The following is a 17,539-nucleotide window of genomic DNA, read 5'->3' as shown; positions in this document are numbered from 1 at the left end:
TAGGCAAAAGACGAGATTTATTTCAGCTCGAAATTTCAGCCCAAGCTTTGAACCCTGTCCTTAGATGAGTGGTTTTAACTTTAGATCGTGGCTGCCATTATAGCTTTTAAAAAATATGCTGCCAGATGCCACCCCCCCCCCAACCCCATTCTAATTTGAGTAACATGAGGTAGGGCCTATGTCTTGCTTTTCTCCTGCAATCTCCTTTATCTACCTCCTCACCCTGTCCTATAAGAACCACAGTACTAGATGATTTCTTAAACCTGCCATCTGCAGATTATCAGGAAAGCACTGTAAGCTGAGGACATTGTATGGTCTTCCTCACTAGGGCTTCCTCTGTGGTCTTATGACCTAAAACAGTGGTTCTCAACTAGAAGACAATTTTGCCCCCAGGGGACATATGTGATGTCTGGGACATTTTTTGTTTATTACATCTAGGGAAGGGATTGCTGTTACATCTGGGTACAGGCCAAGGATGCTGCTAAATGTTCTATAATACAAAGAATAGCCCCTGTATTAGTTTCCTAGGGCTACTGTAATAAAGTACCACAAGCTGGGTGGCTACAAATAATAGAAATGAATGGTCTCATAGTTCTGGAAGCTGGAAGTCTGAGATCAAGGTATCAGCAGGGCTGGTTCCTTCTGAGGGCTGGGAGGGAGAATCTGTTCCAGGCCTCCCTCCTAGAGTTTGACGCTTTACTGGCTATCTTTGGTGTTCCTTGGCTTGTAGCTGTATCGCTCCAGTCTTGGCCTTCATGTCACGTGGTGTTCTCTCTGTGTCTGTATCTTCACATGGCCATCTTTTTTTTTTTTTTTTCCTATGGTGAAAAAATTTATATTTAGAATTAGTCAGCTGGACTCAACTTAGATGATCCCAATTTTGTTGGCAACATCCAAACATCATAGTCAGGAGCCAAACATATGCCTTCTTCTTTCCATCAGACCTGATCAGGGTGTTGACCTTGGTCACCTCAATGTCATAGAACTTCCTCATAGCCTGTTTGATCTGGTGCTGGTTGACCTTGACATCCAGGTGAACACAAGTGTGCTGTTGTTTTCTGTTTTCTTCGTGGCTGAGTGGGTAGTTAGAGGGAACTTGATGGCATAGTGGTCAAGCTTGTTTCTCCTGAGGGCCTTCTTTCAAGGTTATATGGGCTGCTTTTGGAGACAGTGTCTTGGTCTTGAGAAGGTAGGTGACATGCAGATCTTTTTTTGTGTGACAATGGATACCTTTCAGCACTGCTTTCTTAGGTTTCAAAGCCTTTGCTTTGGCTTTGGCTTGGGGGCAGGGGCCTCTTCCTTCACTTTTGGACCATCTTAATAAAAACGGTTTCCAAGGCCACAGACCATTTTTTATAAGGCTACCAGTCATATTGGATTAAAGCCCACCCAGTTTCAATATGACCTCATCTTAACAAATTACATCTGCAATGACACTATTTCCAAAAGATGGTCACATTCTCAGGTACTAGAGATTAAGGCTTCGACATAATCTTTTTGGAGGAACAGAATTCAACCTGTGACAGCCTCCCAAACAAAGAATTATCTGGCCCAAAATGTTAATAGTGCTACTGTTGAGAAACACTTTCCATATAATCTGTAGATCAAACCCAAGGAGGTAGGTCAAGGTAAGAACAGGGCAGGTAGGAGCGGTCCAGGATTTACAAAGATGGAAAGTGAACAGGAACACCATCACTCAAGAGGGTCAGTGACCTCTGCTCTTGCATCAGAGGCTGTGGGCCTCTTGTAGATCTGTACAGACATGGGCAGCTGCGATCCACAGGGCTGTATGTGACCAAGAGGAAGGAAGGACATGAAGGGGCACTATACTAACTGGGCTGAAGCAGAAGTGTAGGTGGGTCAGAGTCTCTGCTTTGTTAACCCATTATCTGACCCCCATTTCCCTGTGTCAGGCCCAGCCTTTCCCTGTCTATCCCCTTCAGGATGGGGACAGAAGAAAAAAGTAAATCCCCAAGCCCACAGGTTTTCAGCAGTATTTTCAAGCCAACTGTCTTGTCTTCTCAGAGCCCTGCCTTCTCCCTCTCACACCCACTGCCTCCCACTGGCAGCCAAACATAGAACATGAAAAACAGGAAAAACAGCAACACTGCAAAGTTATATTTTCTGAGAGAGAACATTACTTTGGGTACACCCCCCCCCCCCAAGATGTCTTTAGCTGCCAAACCCTGCAGCAGGTGGCCCTATTCATCTTCGTTCTGTGGGGATGCTATCTCACCAACTGCTTGTTTCCTTGGCTGTAAGATGTCCGCATGAGAATGAACTTTTACAGGGCCAGGGTGGCTGGGCAATCCATGTATCCACTTCTGAACACTTAGGTCTACCTTGTTCACTTTTCAAATATTTTTGTCCACATTCTCCTGTTGTGCTTACACGTTCCCCTTCATTATTTTGCCAGTTTGAGTAGAGTGAAGGGAAAGGGGGTGGGAGAAGTGTGGCCAGGGTGGAGACAGTGTTATCAAATTCTGGGAGTGGTGGGTTGCTTACCAGCAGCAATGTGGATGCCAGCTAACTGCATCTGGGGCCTGTTAGCAGGAAGAGGATTAAATGCTTCCCTTCTCTGTCAGAGCTTTGTGTCTTCAGGGCATTCTCCTGGTTTTGATCTTCTGATTGCTAAGTTCCCTGGGACCCTCTACTTTGCCCCAGGCTGGAGTTCTGGGACAATTTCTGGCCTCGAGTCCCCTTCATATTTGCTCTTCTTTGTGTTCAGGCTAAGTACCAGTCTTGGCTCTCCCAGGCCTGCCTACAGTCCTGTCTCTACCTTCAACTATTCTCCCTGTGTTGGAGGCATAGGTGGGGAGGGGCAGAGACAAAGTCCTTTCTTGCTTTCTGTCTCAGCCTAGTAGGTGTGGCCACATTTTCTGGAATCTTGACCAGTCCTTTCTTAGAAGCTGGACCTGATGTTTTCTGTCCAACCTGTATTGGCAGCCTCTAGGATTGCCCTGCCTTTTGGTCCAGAAACAAGTTGTTTTGTGTTGTTGTTGTTGTTGTTCTTATTCTATTAAATAGATAATTTGCTAACAGTTAATTTTCATTGCTTCTTTTGCTCTCTTGCCTGCAAGTAACTAGATATTCAGCTTCCAACCTACAGCTGAGAGGAAATACATCAAACTTTCTTTAAAGTATAACATGTAAATGAATACAGCTGGTGCAGAATAGAAGGATAGAGAAGGAATCAGTAAGAGAGAACAAACACCCTAGTGAAAAATAGCTGATATTCTTTTCTCAGAATTCCTAGACCTAGGTACATTCTTAAACACATAAAAATTAGACTCTAGAAAAATAACACTTTACTTAAAAAATTTACTTAAAAAATATGGAGTTCTGAAAATATACCATTTATTGTTAATAGGAAAAGGTGCTAAAGCGTTCCAAATATAGAGAGGAACATGTTCTCTAGAAAGTAGTGATGCACATGAGAATGGGACATGGTGGTGACTGTGTACATAAGTGTGATACAGTCAGAGATAATCTCAACACCCAAACTATTGTGTTGGGAGATATTGGCATCTATAGTAGTTATTCTGGTATTAGTCCCAATTATTAGACTGAGTGTTTGTACAGATAGTCTCCACTTTAAGGAGCATCTGATTAGGAATGTTCATTAGACATTCCTTGTTTGGACATACAAATTGCCTTAATGAAGGCAACTAGTGTTTGTTGCCTTATTTGGGAAGCCATAGGAAGATGTCCTTCTAGCAGGTGTAATGTGGTGGGCTAACCCATCACTGGTTCCAAGAAGTAGTTTCCTCCTTTTTTCCTACTGCTTCCAGCCAAAGACCACTTTACCATTGCCAGAGTCCATCCCATTCCTCCCCTGTGAGTACCAGCAAGTGGAGAAGAAATATGTGCCTGGTGCTCCAGGATGAAAACTAAATAGCATTTTCCTGTATCACCCTAGTTATAAATGTTGACTAATTGTACATGATGTACAATGTTAGTACCAAATTTTAAGCACATTATGTGCACAACTGAATTTCTTTATTTTTATCCTGGGAATCTAACTCCCATTTACATGGAAAATATATTCTCTGTACTAAATAAGAGGTTTACAAAGAAACTTTTAGGTCATTACTCATTTTTAAACTGGGGACTACCTACATTAGGAGATATGGTAAATGTCCATTTCCAACCATTACTACTGACAAGAGCTGGGCCGCACAGCTTTGGGGTTTAGTACCTGTTTAAAGGAGAGCACTGTGCCTAAGAGGAACATTTATGAGTAGTTGGAATAGAAAAAATGAGTTATATAGGACTCTTTCCTTCAAGGAGAATGTAATTCTCTCTGGAAGTCACCATGTACACTTTGAAAGTGTATTACAAAACAAAACAAAATAAAATAAAACAAAACAAAATAAAACAAAACGAAACAAAACAAAAAATAGTTGCAAAAGAATAATTACAACATCGTATTTTAAAAATCAAAGGCACAAGAACAAATATAATGCAAAGTAGCAGAGAAGCAGAAGAAGTAGAGTTTTACACTGAGTCTTAGAGAGGTACATGGTTTCATGAAAAGTCCTGGAGGTTATATTCAGAGACATGACTTGCCATTGTCTAGCTATGTAACATCAAACATGTTACTTTATCTTTCTGAGCCTCAGTTTTCTCATTTGAAAAATGTAATTAATAATGCCCATCTTACAATATCCTAAAGCTTAGAGCTAATGTATATTAAGAGACTAATACAATGCCTAGAACACCTGTAGGTACCTGATAAACTTATACTGCCTTCTTTGACCCATAAATTATTTAAAAGTATGTTCTTTAGTTTCCAACTCTTTGGGGATTTTCCAGTGATATTTCTATCATTGATTTATAATTTAATTGTGTTATGATCAGAGAAGATATTTTGTATGACTATATCCTTTTGAATTTTTTGAGACTTGCTTATTAGCCCAGAATATGGTTTATCTTGGTAAATGTTCTGTGAGCACTTGAAAAGAATATGCATTTTTTTCTTGTTGGGTGGAGTGTTAATAAATGTCAGATCAGTTAGATCAAGTCTTCAAATCTCCTATATCCTTACTAATTTCCTTTCTACTTGTTCTGTTTAATTACTGGGAGAGGGACATTAAATGTGTGATTGTAATTGTGGATTTGTCTGCTTCTCCTTGAAAGTGTATCAGTTTTTGCTTCATGTATTTTAAAGCTTTGTTAGTAGGTACATATATGTTTGGGATTATGATGTCCTCTTGATGAATTGACCCCCTTATCATTATGAAATGAATTTCTTTTTCCCCAGTAATATGATTTGCAATGAAATCTACTATGTCTGATATTAATAAAGTCACCCCAGTTTCTTTCGATTAGTGTTATTATGCTATATTTTTTCCACCCTTTTACTTTTAACTTATTTGTGTCTTTACATTTGAAGTGCATTCCTTGTAGACAACATATAGTTGGGGCTTGCCTTTTTATCCAACCTGACAATCTCTGCCTTTTGATTGTAGTGTTTAGATAACTTATATTTAATGTGACTATTGATATGTTTGTCTATCATCTTGTTATATTTTTTCCATTTTGTTTCATCTATTCTCAATTATTTCTCTCTTCCTTTTTCTTCCTGTTTTGGGTTAATTGAATATTTTTTTCCTTAAAAAAACCCCAGATTTATTGAGATATAATCCACATACATACCATTCACCCTTTTATTTATTTTTAAGTGCATTTATTTATTTTCAGAGAGAGAGACCATAAGTAGAGGAGGGGCAGAGACAGAGGGAGAGAGAAAATCCCAAGCAGACTCTGTGCTGTCAACATAGAGCCCATCACAGAGCTCGATCTCATGAACCATGAGATCATGACTTGAGCCAAAATCAAGAGTTGAACGCTTAACCAACTGAGCCACCGAAGTGCCCCACAATTCACCCTTTTAAAGTATACAATTCCATGGTTGCAAGTGTATTCACAGAGTTATGCAAATATCACCACAGTTAATTTTGGAACGATTTCATCACCCCCAAAAGAAACTCTGTGCCCATTAGCAGTCACTCCAACCTCAGTATCTCCTGGAAAGCAGTAACATCCTTTTAGGGTAGAACTAGAGAGTATAATGCTAAGTGAAATAAGCCAGTCAGAGAAAGACAAATACCATATGATTTCACACATATGTGGAATTTAAGAAACAAAACAAACAAGGAAAGAAAAAAAAAAAAAAAAAAAGAAAGAGGTAGAGAAACCAAGAAACAGACTTTTAACTGTAGAGAACAAACTGTTACCAGAGGGGAGGTGGGTGGGGGGATGGGGAAAATAGATGAGGGGGATTAAAGAGTACACTTATCATGATGAGAAGTGAATAATTTTTTATGATTCCATTTTATCTCTTTGTTGGCTTCTTAGCTGTAACTCTTTATTTTGTTACTTTAATGGTGGCTTTAGGGTTGTTTGTAATATGTGACTTCAATTATTACAGTTCACCTTCAAATGATGTTTTGCCACTTTACATATAGTATAAGAACCTTACAATAGTATAGTACACTTCCATTTCTCCCTTTGTGACCTTTGTGCTATTGTTGTCATATGTTTTACTTATGCATGTGCTGTAAACCCCATGCTACACTATTGTTATGTTTGTATTATTATGTTTTTTTTAAGTTTTATTTATTTATTTAGAGAGAGAGAGAGAGCATGCACGCATGCGCGTGAGTGGGGGAGGGGCAGAGATAGAGAGAGAGAGAGAGAGGGAGAGAGAGAGAATGGGAGAATAGTAGGCTCCACACCAGCAGCACAGATCCCGACATGGGACTGGAACCCACAAACTGTGTGATCATGACCTGAGCTGAAACCAAGAGTCGGATACTTAACCAACTGAGCCACCCAGGTACCCCTAAATTGTTATCTTTTAAAGAGATTTAAATAATAAGAAAAACTTACATTTTTCCCCCATACAGTTAACATTTCTAACGTTCTTCATTCCTGTGTGTGGATCTGTATTTCCATCCGATACCATTTTCCTTCTTCATTTTTTTTTGTCATGTAAGTCTGCTGGTGAAGAATTTTTTCAGATTTGTATGTCTTAATATGTCTTTATTTTCACTTTTTTTGGACAAATATTTGTACTGGGCATAAGAATTCTAAGCTGACTAAATTTTAAAGTACTTTAAATCTTTATATTTGGTGTGTGTGTATGTAGCACGTCTTTTTTTCCTCTGGCCCCTTTTAAGATTTCCTTTTCTCTGTTTTTTCCCTACTTGGTTTGATTCAACTTTTATGTACCTTGGTGTAATTTTCTTTGGGTTTCTTGGGTTGAGTTTAGTTTCTTGTATCTGTGGATGTTTGGAAATTTTTTGGCCATTATTTCTTTAAATCTTTTATATCTTTTCTACTCCCCATACTCTCCTTTAGGGATTTCAATTACATGGGTATTAGCTTTATTAAAGTTGTCCCAACAGCTCACCGAGGCTTCATTTTAAAAAATTATTTTTCTGTCAGCATTTCAATTTGAACAGTTTCTATATTGCTGTGTTTTTGAGTTCAGTAATCTTTTCTTCTGCAGTGTTTAACCTACTTTTGATACAACCCAGTATATTTTTCATCTTTTGAAGTGCAAGATCTTTTTTTTTCTTTATGTCTTATGTTTCTCTACTTAACTTTTGAACATATGAAATACAGTTACAATAGCCATTTAAAAAAACCTTGTCTACTATTTTTAACATCTATGGCAGTTATGGGTCAGTTTTGATTGCTTTTTGTCTTCATCATAGGTTATATTTTCCTGATCCTTTGTATATCTGGTAGTTTTTTATTAGATACCAGACACTGTGAATTTTACCTTGCTGGTTGCTGAATATTTCTATACTCCTATAAGTATGCTTAAATTTTTTTTTTAATTTTTATTTATTTTTGAGAGAGAGAGCAAGCAGGGGAAGGGCAGAGGAAGAGGAAAACAGAGGATCCAAAGCAGGCTCCCTGCAGACAGTAGAGAGCCCAATGCGGGGCTCGGACTCATGAACCGTTAGATCATGACCTGAGCCAAAGTTGGACCCTTAACTGACTGAACCATCCAGGTGCCCCCCTATAAATATTCTTAGGCTTTGTCTTGGGACACAGTTAAGTTACTTGAAAAAAGTTTGGTCTTTTTAGGTCTTTCTTACAAAATTTGTTAGGCAGGACCAGAGCAATGCTTGGTCTAAGGCTAACTATTTACCCCTGCTGAGGCAAGACTCTTCTGAGTACTCTACCTAATATCCTGTGATTCATGAGGTTTTCCAGTGTGACTGGTGGAAAGGGGTACCATTCCAGCCCTGTGTGAATACTGGGTGCCCTTACCTTTCATTCTTTCAGGTGGTTCGTTACCCCCAGATGCATTCCCTGCATACCTGCCCCCAGACTGTGTAAGGAAAGAAGGTGGAAGAAATTTATTGTCAACTTTAAAGTAGTATTCAAATGTAAAATTTTAGGCATCACCTTGATTTGTCTGCCATTCACTATTGTCAAAACTAGAGTTAAGTCTGTATCTTCCCCAATGCCTGTACTTGCATGTCTCTCTTTCCCTCATTTGCTCCTTTCCTCTAACTGCCCATGGGTTCCAGCTATACCAGCCTGGAAAAATAATCATCAGGAAAGAAATTCTCTCCTGGTCTTCTGGTAGTCACATTCTCCAGTCCATACCGCCTCTTTTGAATAGTGAAAGTGCTTCCTGGACCTCATCCTTCTCATCCCCAGAGCATACAGCCAAGAGTGCTAACTTCATGTTACCAAGGAAATGAACTCTTGATGCTATAGGTGTTTATTTTCACTGTCTCTTCCACTCCCTGCCACTTGCCCTTCTGCTTCAGCCCAGGGAAACTGAAACCATACCTGTGTTTTGGGGATGCCTCTGTTTTCAGAGATAAGTTATCCTAGAAGTTTCTGTTTCTTCCAGGAGGAGAAAGCAAAAAAAAAAAAAAAAAAAAATGGGCCAGGCCTGCAGCAGAGGGAGTGGAAGGTAGACTGAAGGCCTGAATTATCTAGGGTATTTTACCTGGTTGACATAGGGACTGGGGAGAGAAGGACAGAAACTGCAGCTATATCTGTGTCCCAAATGTCTGACTCAGGACTATCACAGGCCTTGCTTGAAAGCCCCAAAGGCTGAAGGATTAATAACCCAGCTCTTAGGACCCATTTTTGGCATATCAGTTGGGTAATGTTGATAAGGGGTCAAGTACAAGGCAGAGGCTATGCAGCTGGGAAACCAAAGAATGCCCAGGAACTTGTACTCACAGTGAAGTCCAACTCTGGCCTTGGGGCAGAAACTGCTGTTTATTTGGTCAGAAGGTGAACAGAAGCCTGTCGTGATCCATGCTCCAATTTGGGGTGATGATAGGTATCAATACAGTGCTTTGGTAATACTCCAGTTGATATTCTCTAAGCACATTTCTATTTCAAGACTGTGCCAAGAGGTAGGATAAACCAAATGGTGTTGAACATTGAATATGAATTATAGCATGTAAGGTCTTATACCAAGTAGTTGATGAGAGCCAAGGATTGAATATTAGGATTAATGGGGAGTGATGTACTCTTTAATATATTAATTAATTCGTTAAACATTTATGGAGTATTTACTTGGTGCCAGGCACTAAGGGAAAGAGATGAAAGACATTATTTGCCCCTAAGCAGACGGGAAAGGCAAACATTTGCATTAGAGTATGGCAGGTTGGCACAGATCACTCTGGGAGCTCAGAGGAGCACATCTAAGCCAACCTTGGGTGAGAAGTGGAGGTGAGGGTGGGCTTCCTGGAAGAAGTGGTGCCTGGTCTGGGTCTTAAAGGGTAAGAGTTGATCATGTAAAAAAGAAAGGAGGAAAACATCCCAACCATAAGAATAGGGGCAGGATTCCGTGCAATGAGTTCTGGAAGTCTAAACAATTTATTTCATAGGCTGTAGGGGGAGAAATGTGAGTTGAAGCTGAAGAGAAAAAGCAAGCATCATATGAAGAAGGGCCTTGCATGCCATGCTAAGGCATTTTACCCCAAAGGCAATGGGAAGCCACTGAACAGTTTTAAGAAGAGAGGTGTGACTGGATCTGAATTTTAGAACCTCTTTCTGGTAGCAACAGGGAGGAAGCCTGAGCAGCAGGTAAAGCAAAGAGCGCAGCTTTTAGCATTGACCCCATTGCCCTCCCACATGTCTTTATTATCCCTTTCTCTTTATAAATGTGTTCTGTAGCTCTTCTCAGCCTATCCAGTATGATTTCCTACCATTGTCTAATTTGTTCAGGTTGACTCAACTTATCAAACATAACAGTGCTCATTCCCATCTTTGTGCCTTGTTTATTCAGCAAACATTTAATAAGTGCCTATAGTATACCAGCCACAGCTCCTGGCATGAAGAACCAAAGATGAATGAAATATGGAACCTACATTTAAGGAGCTCACAGACCAGTAGGAAGATACCCATGGAAGCACATTGTTACATGTGAGCCTGAAAATGGCTATGGAATGGGATAAACATAGAGTACCATGGGCATAAAGAAAAGTGGGTCCTGTCAATGAGAAGTCCTCTTCCTTCTCTTCTGAGTCCTGCCCATCCTTAGGCTTCTGCCTTCACTCTGTATAGAGGTGGGGTAATGTCTCTATACACTATACACCCATCACATCTGTCTTCTGCTTAAAACTGTTCAGTGGCTTCCTACTGCCTTTGGGGTAAAACATCTCAGTGTGGCAAGCCAAGGCCCTTCTTCATCTGACATAATAGTGTAATGGTTTGAGCTTGGGCTCTGAAACCAGAAAAGATTTTAATCTTGGTTCTATCATATGAAACATGTGACCTTGGCCAGAAATTATTTGTGCCTCAGTTTCTTCATGTGTAAAATGGAGCTGATGGCTGTACTGACTTCATAGCATTATTATGAAGATGAAGTGAGTTAATATGCATATAAATCTTTAGATTGTCTTTGGCACGTGAAAATTATTCAGTAATTATTGGCTATTTTTATTTTCAGTTTTTTCCATTTTTTCAGCATCTATATCATGATGTCAAAGAACTTTAACCTTTAATTATTATTGTGTTACTTGCTCAGTTTTCTGTGTTGCCATATTATGTCACGGATGACTACACAATAATCTATTGAGGCAGCATACATTGCATATGTATCTATACTCCTGAAAGACTCACAGCATTAGATATGTATTAGGATAATGAGCCATCCCAACTTGCTTAGAATTGATAGGACTTTTAGTGTTAAAATCAGGAAAGTACCGGACAAACTGGGACAAGTTGTCTACTTTATATATACAGTAGGCACTTCAGTTTTGCTTTTTATATATCTCTTATTGGTCCCAAACTTAACTTTCAAGTAAGCTTGCTTTCACTTTGCCACAAATATTTATTTATTGCCTAGAAAATATAAAGTCACAACCTCTGGGTTTCTTTGGGGTTTCCTGAAATTCCCTAGGGTTTAAAGTAGAAAATCTGAGACATTCCTGAAAAACACTCTCTCCCATCAGCTCTGGGTGTATTTACTAGAAATTGTGGACAGCCCTGTAGGAGCCTTCTTCAACCTGGCCCACAGCCTAGGAAGTCTCTCCTGCCCATCATTTCCCATCTCTCTTGGTGTTTCCATCATGATTTTGAGTACCTCCTTCACTTGCTTTCCAGAATCAACATACCCTTAGTTGACTCAGTGGCAAAGCCTCTTTCTTCACACAAGGATCATGTTTTTTCCATGAATTCCCCAAGTGGGGCCAAAGGATTTTTCCTCTTTTTTGTGTACCACTACCACCCTACTTCAACCTGCACTGGGACAGCATTTGCCCTAGGCCATTGTTTTTCAGATAGCATTCCTTAAGGATCCACTGTGGCCTCTTTAAGTATTTCTTTTTTTTATTATTATTTATTTATTTATTTTTTATTTATTTTATTTTTATTTTTTTCAATATATGAAATTTATTGTCAAATTGTTTTCCATACAACACCCAGTGCTCATCCCAAAAGGTGCCCTCCTCAATACCCATCACCCACTAGAAATTGTGGACAGCCCTGTAGGAGCCTTCTTCAACCTGGCCCACAGCCTAGGAAGTCTCTCCTGCCCATCATTTCCCATCTCTCTTGGTGTTTCCATCATGATTTTGAGTACCTCCTTCCCACCCCCCATCAACCCTCAGTTTATTCTCAGTTTTTAAGAGTCTCTTATGCTTTGGCTCTCTCCCACTCTAACCTCTTTTTTTTTTTCTTAAAACCATGACAAGTGTTTGCAGAAGCCCGGCCAATCTTCTCCAGTACAATCAAGGGTCTGTGTCAACAGTCTCTGCAACTTTGTACCCCAGTGTGTTAGTTTCCTGGGTCTTAAATAACAGAAATTTATTCTCTCTCAGTTCTGGAGCCTAGAAATCCAGGGTCAAAGGTGTCAACAGGACTGGTTCTTTCTGAGGATATGTGGGAGAATGTGTTCCATGCCTCTCCTAACTCTGGTGGTTTACTGGCAATGTTTATCATTCCTTGGCAGGTAGATACATCTCCCAATCTCTGCTTCATCTTCACATGGCATTCTTTTGGTAAGGACAGCAGTCATGTTGGATTAAGAACCCACTCTACTCCAGTGTGACTTGATCTTAACTAATTACATCTGCAATGACCCTTTCCAAATAAGGTCACATTCTGAGGTTCTGGGGCTTAGGGCTTCAACATGTCAATTTCCAGGGGTGGGGAGGAAGTACAATTCAGTCTTTAATGCCCAGATCTTCAGGTAAGTTAAAAAAATAAAATAAAAACAAAATTCTGTGGACACTAAAGGCCACTTCTCCACCGTCATTGCTCATAAATCCATTTTCATTCTCCACTCACTTTGCATTTGATACTATTTCTGCTACAAGATTTGCATGGTTACCAGCATCCACTTATTTAGCACTCTATAGGGCATTGTATGACTGCAGGGATATTAAGAAATATAATATACACTTGACTCACCAGTTCTAAATCAGGGTATATCAGATCTTTTTTAAGGGAAGCCTGCTGAGGAAAAGTTGAATCCATGGCATAACTATTATAAAGGCAGTGACTCCCATCCTGATGAATAATAATTACAAGCTGGTTGCCTTTTTAAATGCTCTAGAGAATAGCATGGTGTGTACAGACATGGATTGAGAGAGTGTGTGCATGTGTGCGTGCGTGCGTGTGCGTGTGCATGGAGTAGTTTATGATGAAATCACCAGGCTCCTCCCCAGTCTTCCTGCAAACATTAAGCCTTCATTGGGTGCACAGGGAATAGCCTGCATCTCCTCACTCTGACTGTGGCCGCTTGCTTCCTTCTGTCAGATCCCTGGAATTGCTTGACCTCTTCCCCTATAAAGAGATAGCTCTGTTCCAAAAGATAAACACCAGTAGTTACGGGGAACTTGGGGGAGAAAGTCGAACAAGCCTTCCAGTTATTGTTTCCCTGGTGTTCTCACGTAGAAACACAGACGATCTTTGTGGATGAGGTATTTCTGACTCTGGCAGTTACAGCCTGAGATGTGAAGGCAATGATGGATCTTCACAAGGGTGGGGAATCAGAGCACATGGGAGAGGGGGTTCTTGCCTTGTCTCCTCGCTTCTTTCCAGGGACACCCCACCTCTGAGAAATCCCGGGAACGGAGGAGGCACCTAGCTAGTGCCCATTTATGCTGAGCTGCCAGGAAGGCTGCTAGCTTGCTGAGAGGCGGCGGGCAAGCCTGGCACTCAGCTCCTCTGCTGCCAGATCAGGGAGCTGTGTGCTTAGCGCCTACACCCTAGGCTCCAGCTCTGGGCAGCCCCGGGTGGGCTGGGGGAAAGCGCGAAGCTCTCAGTCAGTGGCTGCAAGTTGACTCTCCCTCACTGTTGCTGCTGGCAGAATACCTACACCAACGCGGACAAGCTCCTAGAGGCTGCAGAGCAGCTGGCTCAGACGGGGGAATGTGACCCCGAGGAGATCTACAAGGCAGCTCGACACCTGGAGGTGCGCATCCAGGACTTTGTGCGCAGGGTGGAACAGCGGAAGCTTCTCCTGGACATGTCTGTCTCCTTCCACACGCACACCAAAGAGGTAAGGCGAGTCGATGGAAAGGGGGCGTTGGCTGGGTTGATTTGTTCTGGCAAGGGTCAGGGCAGTTTCCCAGGAAAAAACGGCCTCCAAGGTATGCCCAGGGGCCTGGGTGGTCTTGGGGTTACTAACCTCCTGACAGTGATGATACTAACAATTTACTCCTGATTACCTGTATTTAGGTCTCAACCAAAATGAAACATTTCCTTCTCATCTCTAGTGAGGAGGGAGCCACCCAGGCAGGTAGTTTAGGGAGTCTGCTAGAGCATTCAGTCTGCAGCTAGAGAAACTGGGGGATCCCTAGTATAGAAATAGTCACTGCAAGAGGAAACGTAAAATAGCAGAGACTCCCTCCCCCCCCCCATACCCAGTTTCTTATGGTTGCTGTTTCCTATCAGAAATCAGTCCCGCAAAACTTTGATCATCTTTGCTACCAGCAAGAAACATACAGAGTTTGCAAATGTGTTCTATGCTTTTCTTTTATTTTTTTAAAACAGAGAATTAAATCTTCTTAATGAGGTCTGCTCCAGGGTGGTGATGTTAATGTGAGTTGCTTCTCAACTTTCTGATTGTGGAGTGGTGGCCAGTGAAGGAAGGGAGACTGAGGTACCCTCCATGCAGGAGGAAGCCATCTGGGCTAAAATCTGGTCCTGAATCATTCACAAAGCAGAGACGGGAAAGGGGAGAACGGATTATGTTCCACCGTTGGCAGGGCAGAGAGGCTCCCATAAAGGAGTTGGGTTGCAAACCTGCAATTGCTTTTCATTTCTGATTAACATGGGGGCATTTGAAATTGAGTAAGTGGCCAGTAAGGAGGCACATTTAGCATCTTCTATAATAACACCCTTGGCAGATGAACTCATTAGGTGTATGCATGCTTCTGTTCCCCCAGGAATTCATTTTAATCGAGTATTAATTAAAGTGTGATTGCTTCTCAGGAAAAAAAAAATTAACCCTACTTAATTAAGTTGATTTGTGATATTTGAAATGCATTAAGAAGCCTGGTTGTTACTACTTCACAGGCTTTTCTGACACTTGGTGGGAATGAATGCAAATTGTTGCAGTGCCTATCAGAGAAAAACATGAAAAGATAATGTTTTCTAAACTGAGATTCCCCAGGCAGATGAAGGGGCTGTGAGCTCCCGGAAGATGGCTCTGCTTCCTCTCTGTGGGATCCACAGCCCCTCTCTGATGAGTGTCTGTAAAGCAAGGGGATTAGCTTTAATCCAGGTTTCCTGCCTGGTTGTCTGCTCGCTTGTGGCTCACCCGATTCTTAATAATGGTTTCAGAAACCAAAGTCATGTGTATTCTCCTCTAATTATGAGCCTGTGGGTGATGGAATGGAGCATGAATGAACAGGAGTCATATTCCTTGTGAGGGCTGTGGGGGTGCTAGCTGCCTAGGGAGGTGGAGGATGAGGTCAGTTTAGCTATATCTCCCACCTTCTGTACATGGAGCTAGAAGGCTGGGATCCTAGTCCAGATTCTGCTGCTGTAGAACCAGGTGAGCTTGTGCAGATCACCGTGCCTCTGGCCCTGGGCTGCCTCATCTATAAAATCATGCTGTTGGATTCAGTGGCCCTGAGATCCCTGATGGTTCTAAAGTGAATTCAAAATTCCTTTCTTTTTCTTCTTCTCCTCTTCTTTATTTGATGTTGATAACAATAATAATAAATAATAGTAATTCAGTCTGAAGTAATACACCGAAGTGACAGACCTGACCTAAGATATGGCTCATTGTGAGCACTCGATGTGTAGTAGGTAGCATTTTTTTAATTGGGTACCTACTACGTGCCAGACACATGGAATCCTCATGACGATCTTAGGATCTAGATTTTATTAAACATACTTTCAAGCGGGAAAACTCAGGCTCGCTAAAGAGTCTGTCTAAGTTACGGAGCTTCTAAGTCATACAGCGGAGATTTTACCTGGCTTCCTGAAGACTGTTCACACTTGCCCCTGCTGCTCCACACACTTCTGTTTTCCTCCTGCATCTCCTTTCCTCGTCTGCTCTTCTTCCTTCTCCTTACTCTTCTTTTTTCTCTTTACATTTCCAATCTCTAAAGCAGGCCTTGAGGGGGAGGGTGGATCTTAGCGGAGAAATGTAAAGTGTTGCCAGGTTGTGGGTGTGGGAGACAGATGCTGATAAGTACTGTCAGAGATCCTTCCTGCCTAGTTAGGGCTAATTTCTTCTTCTTTCCTTTCCTCCTTCCTTTTCTCTCTTCATTTCTGCCTGCATACAATCATTTTCTGAGTTTTTGCATTAATGCCAGTGTGTAATAGAATGGCATTGTGGGATATAAATTTGAAGGAATTGGAGCCTCCTGTACAGGAGATTTCTGAGCAGGAACTGAGCATCCATCTTCCTAAGAGATTTAACCTAGACTTCCTGTGACTCCCCAGGCTGAAGTTCATAATTTTACTTTTGCCTGCTTCCTACATCAAAAGATTTGTTCTACTTACACTCAGAGAGAAAACAGGAGGAAAATATGAAAAAGATATGCTCCAGGCCCATTTCTTCTGCAGATTTGAAGACTCTGTTTAATCCTACTGGTCCTGCTTTATGAATTCTTGGTGGCCATACGAGTCTGGAAGGTTAAAATCTTCTAACCATTTTATGGCAGTGTTATTCATAATTTGAATAATTAGAAACTATTTGAATATTCCATGTTGAGTGATCCATTAAACATATCAGAGTGCATCTAGCTAGTGAAATATTATACAGTCATTATAAATCACATTGTAAAAGTTCATTAATAGCATGAGAAAGGGCTTGTAGTATAATACATAAAAAACTGTATATCCAGCATGACCACAATTTTGATATGCACATAGAATAAAGACTAGAAAGAAATATACAAAGAAGTTAAATGTTATGGGTGATTTAATTTTCTTTTGCATTTTTTTTTTTTGGTTTTATAACTTTTCTTCAATGATATTTTCAGCTGAAAATCAATAACAATCCCAATAATGTTATTTTACAAAAACAAAATTTGTCATCCCTACTTGGAGAGAAAAGTTACACTATAAAGAGAGGTGACAAACATGTGCCTGGGACCTTCCTATGCTTGCAAAGCCTCAGGTATTAGTATATATTGTGCTCAACTTTCAAATAGCTTCTTTTTGCCTGGGGACAGGAGGGCAGCTGGCATTTTGCTGTTCTGGAGAGTGAGGAAGCATGTAAGGAGAATTTACCCAGGTCCTCATTTTCTTTGTCCAGGGAGAAGGCATTTGTAGCAGGTGTCATCTGCTCTGCAGAGATTGTCCAGACAGAATTCTCCTTCCTTGCTGTGTTTCCATGGAAATACTGCAGTTTCTGGGCTTTCAAAATATCCCTTTTTAGGTATTTTTGTAGTAATAATATGAGAGTCAAATTAACTGAAGAATGTGGCCAAGATAATCAACCTCAACTCTTTATTACACAGCTTAACTAAATGCCCATTTCTCTTTGTTTCCAACCTTGTGAAATCATTCTTCCATGCTATTTCCTGCTCAAACAGGCGCGCACACACACACACACACACACACACACACACACACACAC

The 17,539-nt window shown here is 40.9% G+C and overlaps 1 protein-coding gene across 20 annotated transcripts in view; it reads left to right on the top strand.

Moving 5' to 3' along the window:
- The window catches only part of KALRN (kalirin RhoGEF kinase), a 671,367-nt gene that overhangs the window by 332,366 nt on the left and 321,462 nt on the right, over positions 1 to 17,539 (top strand). For all 20 annotated transcript variants that reach the window (XM_086675190.1, XM_086675188.1, XM_086675186.1 and 17 more), the window contains exon 11: positions 13,808 to 13,999. In XM_086675190.1, the coding sequence (XP_086531316.1) occupies positions 13,808 to 13,999 (192 nt within the window). The remainder of the gene's footprint in view (positions 1 to 13,807; positions 14,000 to 17,539) is intronic.

Source organism: Puma concolor, chromosome C2 (genome assembly GCF_028749965.1).
Source record: "Puma concolor isolate L17-30 chromosome C2, mPumCon1.1.hap2, whole genome shotgun sequence".
Lineage (NCBI taxonomy): Eukaryota > Metazoa > Chordata > Mammalia > Carnivora > Felidae > Puma > Puma concolor.
Note: the sequence above shows the minus strand (reverse complement) of the source record. Positions and strands in the feature narration are given on the sequence as shown.